This window comes from Perognathus longimembris, chromosome 2 (assembly GCF_023159225.1).
Source record: "Perognathus longimembris pacificus isolate PPM17 chromosome 2, ASM2315922v1, whole genome shotgun sequence".
NCBI lineage: Eukaryota > Metazoa > Chordata > Mammalia > Rodentia > Heteromyidae > Perognathus > Perognathus longimembris.
In genome coordinates this window covers 110581682-110595133 of record NC_063162.1, presented here as the reverse complement: position 1 = coordinate 110595133, position 13452 = coordinate 110581682, and the positions used below count along the sequence as shown (strand labels likewise).

At 34.4% G+C, this 13452-nt stretch overlaps 1 protein-coding gene across 1 annotated transcript in view; it reads left to right on the top strand.

Annotated features, from left to right (window-relative positions):
- The first annotated feature begins 2039 nt into the window (after positions 1–2039).
- Positions 2040–13452, top strand: part of Sema3a (semaphorin 3A) — a 188042-nt gene continuing 176629 nt past the window's right edge. Inside the window, exon 1 of the mRNA XM_048339923.1 lies at positions 2040–2545. Coding sequence (XP_048195880.1) covers positions 2434–2545 — 112 coding nt within the window. The 5' untranslated portion in view covers positions 2040–2433. The remainder of the gene's footprint in view (positions 2546–13452) is intronic.

The window sequence follows — 13452 nt, the reverse complement described above, 5'->3', positions numbered from 1 at the left end:
TGAAAATAGTGAAACTATTTAAAGTTCTTACATAATAATAGGTGATGGTTCAAAAGGACAATTCATTAGCCTGATGGTTTAAATAATCCCGGAGTGACATGAATTCCTCTGCAGAATGAGTATTTATAAAGTAATCCATGGAATACAGGCAAGCCTCTTGTCCTGAGAAGTCTTAATCCATTGCCCAAAGCATGAAAGGGCACAGGATAACAAGTGTGGGAATCAGTAAGATCAACAGTATTTTTGGATTTTATTTTCTTAACAATACTAACTGATCAATAGGCTTGCAGAAACTGACAAATACAATAAGATGTGTTTGATAAATCAATCTATGAAGTAAAGACACTCTCTCCTCCCCTTTCTCCCCCTCTTTCCCCATAGGTCCTTCTTCCCTCTCCACCTACAGGCACATAAACAGAGAGAGAGAGAGAGAGAAAGAGAGAGAGAGAGAATTTTACACCCTATTGGTCTGTACACTTTAAGAAATGAAGGCTGCCAAGACTTGGATTTTTATTGTTTGTTTATTTGTTTGCTTTTATAAATTAGAATTTGAAACAAATTCTGGTAAATACTTTGGTTGTTGTTGTTGTTGTTTTTTTAATGATAATAAACTTCTCTTTTCTGACAAGAAATGTCCACACATATGAAGTGAAATTATCTCTTATTTATTTCAACAGGAGTGCTGGGAGGGGGTAAGAAATGTGAGACAGAGAAAGAAAGGAAAATTTTTTTTCTTGTTAAATTTAATATAACTCCTCCTCTCAGATTGTATAATAATAATATCATTTCTGAGGAAGAATAAAGAAAAAGAGAGAGATAATTTAGACACCACAGACACAAACCTGTTTTGGAAAGAGCTAATGGTATTTGTATAAAACTCTGAAAACTTGAGTGTGCTCCACAGAAAATTTAGTAATCAATATTCACCATCTCATGAAGACATCCGAAATATTCTTTTTTTTTTTTAATGTTCGATTTTGACACTCAGCAGGAACTTTTGTGAACTTTGTCATATTCCACTGCCCTTTAAACCAAAACTAGAGAAGTGGCTTTAATTAACGAGATGTGATGCATTAAAAATGTAAGCCAGAGCATTCCAGAAGCTGGAAAACCATAGATGTTTTTAAATTCTGAGTATCCTTTTGAGAGTCCCCTGTTGTAATTTATAATTCTCAGCGGACCTATATTTGTCTTGAACTGATTGTTGAAATGGGCTTTACTAGGAATTTCTTCACTGAAATTGCATTGGGTAGGGGAAAGCCCGGTGGTTGAGCCTAAGGGGTTTGGGAGGAGGGGGTGATCTCCACTAACAAGGCTTTAAAACCTTCAGTGGTTAAAGTTATACTGATGAGAAGGAGATATGCACACACACACACACACACACACACACACACACACACACACACACACACACACACACCACAAGTTCGACAAGATTGTTTAATGAGCATGGATTGTAAATTATGTAGGTAGCAGAATTCAGATTTTTTTAATCAAATTGCACCCCCTGAAAAAAAAAAATTGGCTATAAAACAACGCTTGCCTTGGGAAGTAAATTTATAGCCCCATGCCTTTCACAGGCATGCTGGAGGGTTCTGCTCCGGGCTCTAATCTCTAGGAGATGTTTTTTGCATATGTTGTGTGACAGGAGAGAAGGGGAGTGGGTTGAGCTGCCTGCGCTCCTATTGTCAGCGGGTCTAGTGAGTGTTGGGGAAACCTGTCTGCGGGATCCTGTATCATCTCTCCCTACATGTGTACAGGAAAAGTCTGCTCTGCTCACGGGTTGCTCTCTCTTCTCTCTCCTCTCTCTCTCCTCTCTCTCCTCTCTCTCTCTCTCTTTCTCTCTCTCTCTCTCTCTCTCTCTCTCTGCCTCTCTCTGTGTTGCCTCTCTCTGCTGCCCCTCTCTCTGTTGCCTCTCTCTGCGTGTCTCTCTCTCTCTCTCTCTCTCTCTCTCTCTCTCTCTCTCTCTCTCTCTCTCTCTCTCTCTCTCTCTCTCTCTCTCTCTCGTTTCCCTTTCATTCTGCTTCCCGGGAGCCGAGTGAAGCAGGGAGCAGGATTAGAGCTCACACCAGCTATCAGAGGAGCATAGATAAAAGGAACTGCTCCTTAACCACCACTGCAGCAGCTCTTGTTATGTTCTTTATTATTATTTTTTTTCCCCTTTTTCTTTTTCCACACAACAGTTGTACCTCATTATCCCGTGCCTGGCTGGATTTTTTTTTTTTTTGAGGGTTTGAAGTTTCTGTGCTTCAGTGACTGTTCCAGAAGAAGAGGTGCTAGTGTTGCCATGAGGTCTTGATTGTCAGCATTTATGAATGAAACTGACCTAAATCACCTGTTACCTCCAGTTTCCAGATTCTTTGAACTTCTTTGGCCGCACAATACAGGAAGGAAGAAGACTAAAGCAGCAGAGAGAACGGCAGCTCCTGCAACATGGGCTGGTTCACTGGGATTGTCTGTCTGTTCTGGGGAGTATTACTTACAGCAAGAGCAAACTATCAAAATGGAAAGAACAATGTACCAAGGCTGAAACTGTCCTACAAAGGTAAATCTTTTTTTCTTTTTCTCTTTCTTCTTTTATTTGGCTAGCTGAGTAATGCCTCCCCCACCCCTTCTTCCAAGCCTAAACCATCTCTTTAGTTGAACCTGGAAAGCCTATGTGATTCTGTGTATATGCCTGAGATGATTTGAACACTTTTATTAAAAGAAAAAAATGTCTTCTTTTCGATATGTGACAATTTAAATGCAAACAAAGAACATTTAATCACATTTGCTCAGAAGAGCAAGCTGCATGCCCTGTACGTGCTGATCTGTATATTTTATGATGTCTTATATTCTGCTAATTTTTATAACTTTACTTTTATTAAAATATTTCTTAACACAATGTTAATGTAAAAGAAACAGTTTCCTTGTAGAAGTGCATACCTCACCTATACTAATTGGCATTGGATTTTCTTAGTTTTAGACACTAAATGGTTAATCATCATCATGAATATTCAGTTTGCTCAAATCTGACAATCAGATGCTTAACATAAGCAGGAGATCATGGTTTGCCAAGAGAATATAAACTGGAGAGAACAGACTAGTTTTTTTCAGAGTGTGTTATGGTTGTAGAAAAGGCTGCATATTTGACTAATTGGTGTAAAGCTTGCCTTTGAAATATAATGTTATTTAATTCTATTTGTTCTTCAGTAAGAATTGAGGAGACATTTTTTCCTAGTTACATAGCTACTTATGTGAAATTCTTTATTAAAAAAGTATAAATTTAAGGAAAAAAGATTTATTACATGGTACTTTATTTGGTTATAGTTTCATATAAGTGCTCCTTTTGAAATGAATATTTTAAGGAAATATGTGATCCACATGTATTTTGATAGATTTCATAGAATGATCTGTCAAGAAATATTAAAATTATTCCAAAATGATATTATTACTTTTAATGGCAATAAAAAGAATTTCTGTAACTCAGGTGTTGTTAAATGGAGTTGAACATTAAACTGTTCTAACTCAAGTAGTTTAACTCCCTAAGGTGTTGATTTCTTTTAATTCTCAGGTTTCAAGAATTAGGGGGGTGGGGCACTGAGAAGCTTTGATTATGTTACATTTTAGTTATAAGTTAAACTAAAACTATAGAAGGTGTGTAGAGATGTCTCTTTGCTGAATGTTTTCTGACTGTTAAGCCAGAGAGAATATGTTTATGTATATATGTGTATATATAGAGAGAGAGAAAATTTTCACATAATGGAAGCATTCTTTCTGAGTGATCTAGTGTAAATGAGGTTGTCAACTAGGAAGAGAAAGTAATTTTCACACTCTGGGTTAGAAAATTAAACACCTATTAGTTATGTTTTTTGGATTTAATATGAACCAGACAAAATATTCTAAATCAGAAAATAAGTTTTTTCTCTAATATTCTCTCTAGTTTTGAATAGATAACATCAACTAGCAGTTGCAATTTATATGCAAAAGTTTTTTATTGTCATATGACACCAAATAATTAAATCTCTTTTTTCTATAAAAACAGTCTTTAATAAGAGTATATAATGTTACAGAATTTGTGCTTTTTGTTTGTCTTTTATTTTTCAGAGTTCATCAAATAAGTCTCAAATTGATGGCTCACTTTTTCCAAGTTGATAATCTCTAAAAAAGTTTTACATGTTACTTACTTTTCAAAGATGTGAATGGCTACATACTATATCATTAGGTTACCAAAAATGAAATAAGTAAAATTTTTAAAGTCTTCCTGATTAAGAGATAGTTGTCTAAATGATCAATAACTTGGTAAAGAAAAGAAAAAGTGAAAATTATAGGATTATGCTTCCTTATTTTGTGAGAGTCTTATTTCCATAGTAATATATTATTCTGCATTATAGACAAGGAACCCATAGTGTCCATATATTGATCCTGAACATTGAATTTAATTGAAATACTCCTTTATTTTAAACATATACTTTAAACTTGCCTCATGAAGCAGCTGTATACATTGAGGAGATGTAAATATTTGACAGTCACATTGTAAACCTCTTTGAGCAATGGCATCCATCACAGTCATTCTGCTTTCCTCTAAATAAAAAAAAAATACAAAACCCAAAACTACTCCCACAGTTATATGACAATTCTATTGACACTCCAGGAGCTTGGTAATTTGGCAAAACAAACTGTGAAATGGACAACAGCAAGGAGAATAAAAGAAATGGTCCCAGTAGTTTTTCTTCTGTCTTTTTTTATTGGTTTACCATTGTCCACTTCCCACCCCTCCCACCCCTACCCTGCCCCCTTTAACCACATGCTTACTTGTTTTACCAAAGCAAATGTCTGGTAGCCAATTGTTAGTATTTAGCTTCCAAAACCATAATGGAGATGTTTTTTAGCTTTTTCTTTTTTCTCCTGATTTAGATGTCAAACACACTTATAACATCCTTATATTACCCTTAAAAATACTCAAGCATGACTCATCAAGAGTTAAATCCCTGCCAACCTTAATTTCCCATGGTCACTTGTTTTCAAAGATCCACCATTAACTCTCTCATTGCTCAGGTTGCCAAGATGAAGTTTCAGGCAATCACTGTGCTCACATTCTACTTGTCTTCCTTCCTGGTGGGAGATGAAAGAGATTTGATATGTTAAATGAGAAAGAAAAGGAAGTAAAAGCAAGAAGGGAGCCTTTGTAGTGTATGTACACCACACATATCTACTAAGATACCTCTTTACTTTCTAGGAAAAAGGAATCTAGTAGATATGTTCAGGACCATCTGGAGAAGTGATAATATTAGAAAAATAGGGTATGCTAGCTTTTCCTCTAAACCAATCTGATTTAGATTCTTGTGGGGGAAGAAAACGTGAGAACTCTGTGTAAATTTCAGCAGTCACTTAGAAATTATCCTTCAGAAATATCCAGTCAAATATACTTTTGCTTTTGTTAAATGTATGTAATACAGCTAAAATATTTTTCTAAAGTTGATGCATAACTTCAGTACCTTGATAGCATGAGTCAAGCATATCACTTTTGTCCTGAAATGTTTAAAAAAAAATCATTTGATCTTTCATTAAGGATTTGTGGTAAAATACAATCTTCAGAGCAACCTATGTGAATCATACACATATACAAAAATAGATTTGGGGTTTTAAACAAATGACAAATGTTCCATCATTCAATGAAATGGGCTTTTCCAAGACAATGTGAACTTCACTTTACTGGAAATCAAAGACATATGTAAGTCTCAATGCTATGGTAATCCTGTGAATCCAAAGGTTAAATCAATTATTTTAACCTTCTCTCTGTAGGCTAGACTTTGAAAATAGCCCTTTGAAAAGGAGTGGACATTTAAAGTTTTTCTATTCATATTTCAGGAATCATGTTTTGTTTTTTTTAAATTCTTTTCCAGAGTCAAACTATTTAACCATTATAAAAATTGATTAGCGGTTAATTCAAAACTCACCAAAACTTTTTTTTTTACTATTAATTGACAATTTCATTTAATCAAAAGTTTCAAGTAAAATTTCTCAATTTTTCTTTATCTTTTTGCTCAATTAGCATAAAGGATGGACTAGTAAATTTTACTTCTCTTACGTATGTGTATGCATCTAGTTACTTATTTTATTACATATGAAGCTGAAGCACATATCTTCTTGTTGGCCTTTTTAATGAAGAAAACAAATCACCAGAATTTATACTAAAATTCTTTGCAAAAAGCAATATTGGATTTAAGTAACATATTGTAAATTATGTATGGATATATATGGCTATATATCTATATCTATATCTATCTATCTATCTATCTATACAACACAGAATGGGTTCATCATCTTTTAAGTATTAGAATTCTCAAGACCATTTTAAGTATTACTATAATAGTATATCATGAAAATTGTCCTATACTAAAATTTTTCTAACAGCTTCAATGGCACTTATATAGGTTAATAGGAGGGCAAGCAACCCTCATGCACTTTCACACACACATATACACAGTGCAAGAGAGTTATGGGTTTGTTACTGTGCCTTTCCCCAAGAGCCACAACATATATAATATGACTTGCTTGTACTTATTTAAGGCTCACATTTTTTAGCAGTTTTATTGGATTTTAAAGTCTTAAATACAATGATAAAAAGTTTTTATTCACCTTTTTAGTGCATATAGTGCAAAATATTGAAGTATGAGCCCAAAATATAATAGTTATATTTCTTATGACTCAATTCCCATCAATCAAATGGGAACTACTGAAAGTCTCCAACCTGTGTATCCACTGTTGTAACTGTCAATCAATTGGCATTTGAAATAAGTATATATCCAGAAGAAACTTTAGCAAATAGGGGAGATGGCTGAGACCAGCTAACCTTTCTATATAAATGTTAGCCCATATAATCCTTAAGTTTTATAATAATATTCAGTCATCAGTAGCTCAGAGAAATCTGAATAGAGATAAATTTCCAAAACCCTAGTACTTATGTTGCTTTTCCACTTGATTTCCAAAACTATCACTGCTATAAAATACCTAGGTAGTTAGTGAACTAGAGGGATATATAGAACTATAATTTCCTTTGTCTTCTAATGCTAAAGTACTACACATAAGTCAAACAATGTAACTGATAAATATGTTATGATTTGAAGGCAATTACATTTAAATTCTCTACTCAGGATTTCATGGAATGGAAGGATTTTTCAAAGTAAATTGAACTAGAATTAATATGGTTATATCTGTACCTATTGACAGTAACAAGTATTAAACTGTTGGTTATATAGGATGTGATCCTTAGGGTGAATTAATAAATTGCACTAAGGATTAAGCTTTTCATCACATTTTCAGATGTGTACATCAAGAAACTTGTATCTTAAATTTATCATGAATTTTAAAGTGTCCATAGAAGATTTTAGATATTGTTTAACTTCTTATCTCAGATGTACTCACTAAACTTCAATGACACATCTCAAAAATTAAATGTCACATGTCCACATCTTTTGAACAATTTTTGAAATCTGAAGCCAGGATCACCTTCAATAAGATTTATGAATTATTCAAGTATTCCAAATATTCAAATATTCTAAATATTCCAAAGTACCTAATATTACAATAAAGTTTGTATTGATATTTGTTTAATAAGTTTTTGTTTACAAAGTTCAGATACTTTATCTTGGCAAGTTACAAGTTAGTCTAGTAAAACTATACTCCCCATCAAAACTTGTTTGCAAAATGTCCACAACTCATGAACTATTGAAAATTGATACATTATGTTTTAATTTTAAAAGACTAATTGCTCGTTGTAAAACAAATCTGAATGAAAGTGATTCTTGCATGGTCTTTGCTCCTTCCTGACTTCTAGGGGGCTATTTAAGGGAATTATCATGATTTGCAGTTCTACGCTTCCACTAATAGGTGGCACTAGCAATTTGTGACAACTCTTTAGTCTGGAATTGGGCAGGCTGCTAGGATAAATACACAGGACAATATGTGGAGCTCACGCTTGGGAAACCTAGCTTGAGAATCATGAGATGTAACATGCATAACACAGAAGCACCAGTTAAGATGGAATGCAATAAGGATTCTGAAGTCCCTCTGGGATGTACTTATGAATACATTTTAACTCTGCAAAGTAAAAGGCTATAAGTAAACCGATAAGTACATCTTAAGTGATATTTTTATTTGTGAAATCATCTTGTAAACTATAAACTAAAAATGTGAAATAGTGACACTCGACAATTAGAATTTATCCTATAAATATTGTGAAAACTAAAGTATGTTTATTAAGGAAGGGATTAGCTTACCTGTAACATATTGCCTTCATTTAGAACTGAAAAGTAGTTGGCTGAGAAGATAAAATGTTGAGACAGTTCTAGTTGTCATAATTTCAAAAGAACATGTCCTGATTTCAATTATTTTTTGTAATTAAACATATGGAAAAATCAATAAATTCTATCTAACATAAATAAGACTGGATGTCTCCAGTTCCTATCTCCTTCTACTGCCAAGACATAAACATCAGTACAAATAGGGAGCTCACACACTGTTTCTAAACAGTAACCAAGCTGCACTCTGTCAGACCCAGGATAAGAAAATATACAATTTATACTTGAACTAGGGAATGAAGATAAGCAGACATAAAATTTTGTTGATAAATATGAAGATTAGTTTGGTTTGAATGTTTTCTGCAAACTGAGAGTAAAACTTGGAGGGATCACAATTTTGTCATCTTTTGAATGAGGTATAAAACTTGCACTTCAACTCCTTGCTCAGAAAGATGTGAGGTGCAAAATAATACTTGATCGAATTTTACAGAAACTACTTTGCTACTACAATAGTAATTATGCCTTTGGATAAAATAAAGTATAAACAGTTAGATCTTTATCAGCAACCTAAGTGGAACAATTTTTTTGAGTACCTGAACTGTCTTCCTTTGCTATGTAAAATGATTTTAGTGGATGGCCTTGGTTGTGTAAATTCTGAAATTTGTGAGGTAGGGATGTGTATTATTTCTTATTTTTATAGTCTCAATAGAAAAGCTAGAACAGATTCACTGTGACTGATTTCATGTTTTATTTAGCATACCTGGTGGGTTTTCATTTTCTTGATAGTACTTGAAATTGAACTCAGGGCTGTAAGTTGCTAGGCAGGTACTCTACAATTTGAGCCACACTTCCAGCCCTAGGTTGTGATCCTCTATCTGGGCTTCGTTGTGTCACTGGGGATGACAAGCATATGACATCGTGATTCAAACAGAGCTAACACCACACCCAGCCACTGGCTGAAATAGAATCCTGAAAACTTCTCTTTTTTCTTACTAACCTCAAACCATTATACTCCCATCTCTGCCTCCCAACTATCAAGGATTAAAAGCTTGAAGCATCATAACCACCTATTATTTTTAATGCAAATGTCTGTCCATAAAATGTCATCACTTCTGGATACAGAAAGAATGCAAATTGGTAATCAATCAATTACAGGTAAATTTTCATTATAATGCTGCAGAGAAAGCAATTACAGTGCTATCTGCCAGGGTCCATTCTATGAGGTCTGAGACATCTTTGCAAACCACTGCTCTAATTTTTGCTGGGAATTCTGATTTATGAATATATATGTATATACGCATAAATATACATATATACGTATATACATACACACACATACACACACATATATATATTATATATATATAATATGCAACTGGCATTGGGGATTTAGCTCAATGGACGAGCACTGCAAGGCCCTGAGTTTGGCTGTCAGCTCTGAAAAAAAATTATAGTCCATACATATAAATATCTGGAAACCAATTGAGGAAATGTATTAACCCTTTGTCACTACTTGGATTTTCCTTATTCTCTTGCAATACACATGGTCAGAGGAGGAAGAGACTATTCAAAACCAAACACCTGGTAAAAAACTAAGAAAAACAAACTGAACATGCTATCATCCTAGCCACACATGACACGGAAATAGAAGAATTGTAACCCAGACCAATGGAGCATAAAGCTAGACTCTAGATTCTAAAGGCCAAAGCAAAAAGAATCCAAATTGAGGCTCAAGACATAGAATGCCCACACAGTAAGAGCAAGGGTCTGAGTTCAAATCTAACTAGCATCAAAAAAATAAAGAAAACAACAGCTCATGCTTATGCTCACTGGATTTGAATATTTTAAATTATCTTTAAGTAGTTGTTCAAACCTAAGTAGTTTCTAAATGCAATATACATTAGTTAATGTCATGGCTTTCAACACTATCACCCATCCTTCCCCTACCCACCGTTTTCCTCACTCTTTAATTTTGAAAAAAATACATTGGCTTCTTGACTGCATTCTCTCCTCATCCATTAGAAAAGAATGGTGTTGTAACATTTGCATAAAAATGGAAACACATGCAAAAAATAGGTCAAGTAAAGTAAATCAGGTCCAGAGAGATAAAGGATACATGTTTTTCCTTATATAGATTTCGCTCATAAACTTTTAAATAAATATTTTGGGTGGACTTGACCTTTTTGGAGGATAATTGGTACTTCCAAACAAAGTTGGAAGTACAATTATTAAACAATGATCACAGATCATTTTTATTGAGCACTTTCAGGAGAATCCTGGTTTGTCCCTTGACAACTTCTGGCACCCCCACCCCCCGCCCTTGCTTCCCCTCACTGCTTTTAGGAAAATAATTGCTCACTGCCAATGACTTCATTTCCAAGTCAGCCTCCTGCTTCCTTGCCTTCATGCATTACATCATGGAACAGGACCAGCTTCTCTCCTCAGCTCACTGCTGAATGTCCATTTTCTCAAGAGAGCAAATGTGACAGGATGTAGCTACTGGAATCTTTGGTGAAGTGTGAATACACAAAATACATCTTGAACTCTTTGAGGATTCTGATTTTAAGTAAATGAGAGGATCAAGAAGATTGATAGCAGACCAGTTTCCTCCAGTACTTGTAAGTCCATAGACTGACATTTGGATTATTAATTAATTTACAAAATTTGGTGGAAAAAATTTACAAGTATATACTCTGAGGTAAAATGAAGGCATCATTAGGAAAGATAGCAAGAGTAATGAATGCTATGTACAAATCATACCTACTAAGTGATGGTGAAACTTAACTAGTCCAAACTCTTAAGGTATATAGTCTGGCAAAGCTAAAGTAAAGTTATTTTCTTTTTGTTTTGTTTTTACTGCTTGATTCAGTCACTTTATTTTTTTTTCTTTTCAAATTTTTATTATCAAACTGATGTACAGAAAGGTTACAGTTTCATATGTTAGGCACTGGATACATTCCTTGTACGGTTTGTTACCTTGTCCCTCATACCCCCCTCCCTCCTCCCCCTTTCCCTCCCCCCCCCCCCACGGAGGTGTTCAGTTCACTTACACCAAACAGTTTTGTAAGTATTGCTTTTGTAGTTGTTTGTCTTTTTTTACCCTGTGTCTCTCAAATTTGGTATTCCCTTTCAATTTCCTACTTTCAATTGAAGTCAAGTTTAGGTTGTACAAATCCTTATTGAACTTCAAAATATATGCCAGGACTGTTACGTTTTTGTTTTTATAATTTGAAAACTTAAGAAAAAAATCACTGCTCTTTGTTGCCATCCTTGGAAGTGTTAGTTTAAATGTAATTACATTTTTATCAGCTGTATAACTTTATTTTACTCATTATTTTTTACTTGCATTGCATGTATAAGATAGACACATAAAGCCATGGAAGTTCTCTGTCACACTTTTTCATGCATGAGTAGAAACATACATAAATAAAATGAATATTGTGTGATTTCTGAAAAACGTGGTCACATCAACAAAAATATATTTATGAGGATTTTAAACTCAGTTACAAGAAAGGTGGCCTTGAAATGCAAGGAAAATATAGAGAAAAGTAGTGATTACCACTAGAGAGTTTCTTAATGATTTGATGATTAAATATATGGAGTGCAATTTGTACAATTTATTTATTTATTTATTTTTCTTATTTCTTGTTAAAGTGATGTACAGAGAGGTGACAGTTTCATACGTTAGGCCTTGGGTATATTTCTTGTACTGTTTGTTACCTCCCCCCCCCCACCCCTTTCCTTCTCCCACCATGAGTTGTTCAGTTGGTTAATACCAAATGGTTTTGCAAGTATTCCTTTTGGCGTCGTTTGTCTTTTTACCCTTTGTCTCTCGATTTTGATATTCTCTTTCACTTCCCTAGTTTTAATATCAGTATATACAGTATCCAGTGTACTCAGATGAGATACAGTGGTAGTGCGGGTACAACCACAAGAAGGGATACAAGAGGATCATCAACAATAGAAGCTACGGTTTCACATGGCATATTGAAAGTGATTACAACAGTGATATAACAGTCGTTTCCATAACATGGAGTTCATTTCACTAAGCATCATCTTATGCGTTCATAGGGGCATAGCTATTAGGCTCTTGTGATCCTCTGCTGTGACTAGCCTAAACCTGTGCTAATTATTCCCTATGAGGAGACCATAGAGCCTTTGTTTTTTTGGGTCTGGCTCACTTCACTTAGTATAATTTTTTCCAAGTCTTTCCATTTCCTTACGAATGGGAGAATGTCATTCTTTCTGATAGAGGCAATTTGTATAATTTAAAGGTGAAACCTAGAAGGCTTAGAATGTTTTGGAAGGTTTTCTGTTTGCCTGAAACAAGTCAAGAGAGATAGCAGGCCCTCTCTTGTAAGGGTTCTAACAGTGTCACAAAGCCATTTGGACTTATCCATTAAAAAAAACAAAAAAACTTTCCTTGCATAATGAAGTAAGAAATCAAATGGAGTTTGGCAATCTAACGTAACAATCAGTGTATTTTACAAATATACTGATTTGTATTGCTAGCTTCTTCTTGGTTTTTGCTTCTTATTTTTTCTGCTTAATATCTCACAAGTAACAAGTATATACACAAGTTCTTATTTCACAAGTATGTTTCCTTCTAATATGAAGACACTTATGAATCCCAATGATAGATCAGAGAAATAAAAATTTCCCAAAAGCTGTATGATCCTGTTATAGGCCACCCATATCTTCAAGCAAAAGTCATGCATTGCATAAATTTTAAGGAACACAATGGTTTGTTATCATTCAGGATGTTTCTCTGGCTCACCTATGAAAGTTAGCTTCTGCACAATGAGGCTGTTAAAATGATTTCACAATACTTTAAATGAAGTCGTAGGTTCATTCTGTCTTATGATACAAACTCAAACAAGTATCTCTGGAATTCCTTGTACTCCTGAATTGGACATAAATGAAGCAATATATATATATATATATATATATATATATATATTTTATTATTTTATTTTTTGGGGGGGCCAGTCCTGGGCCATGAACTCAGGGCCTGAGCACTGTCCCTGGCTTCTTTTTGCTCAAGGCTAGCACTCTGCCACTTGAGCCACAGCGCCACTTCTGGCCATTTTCTGTATATGTGGTGCTGAGGAATCGAACCCAGGGCCTCATGTATACGAGGCAAGCACTCTTGTCACTAGGCCATATTCCC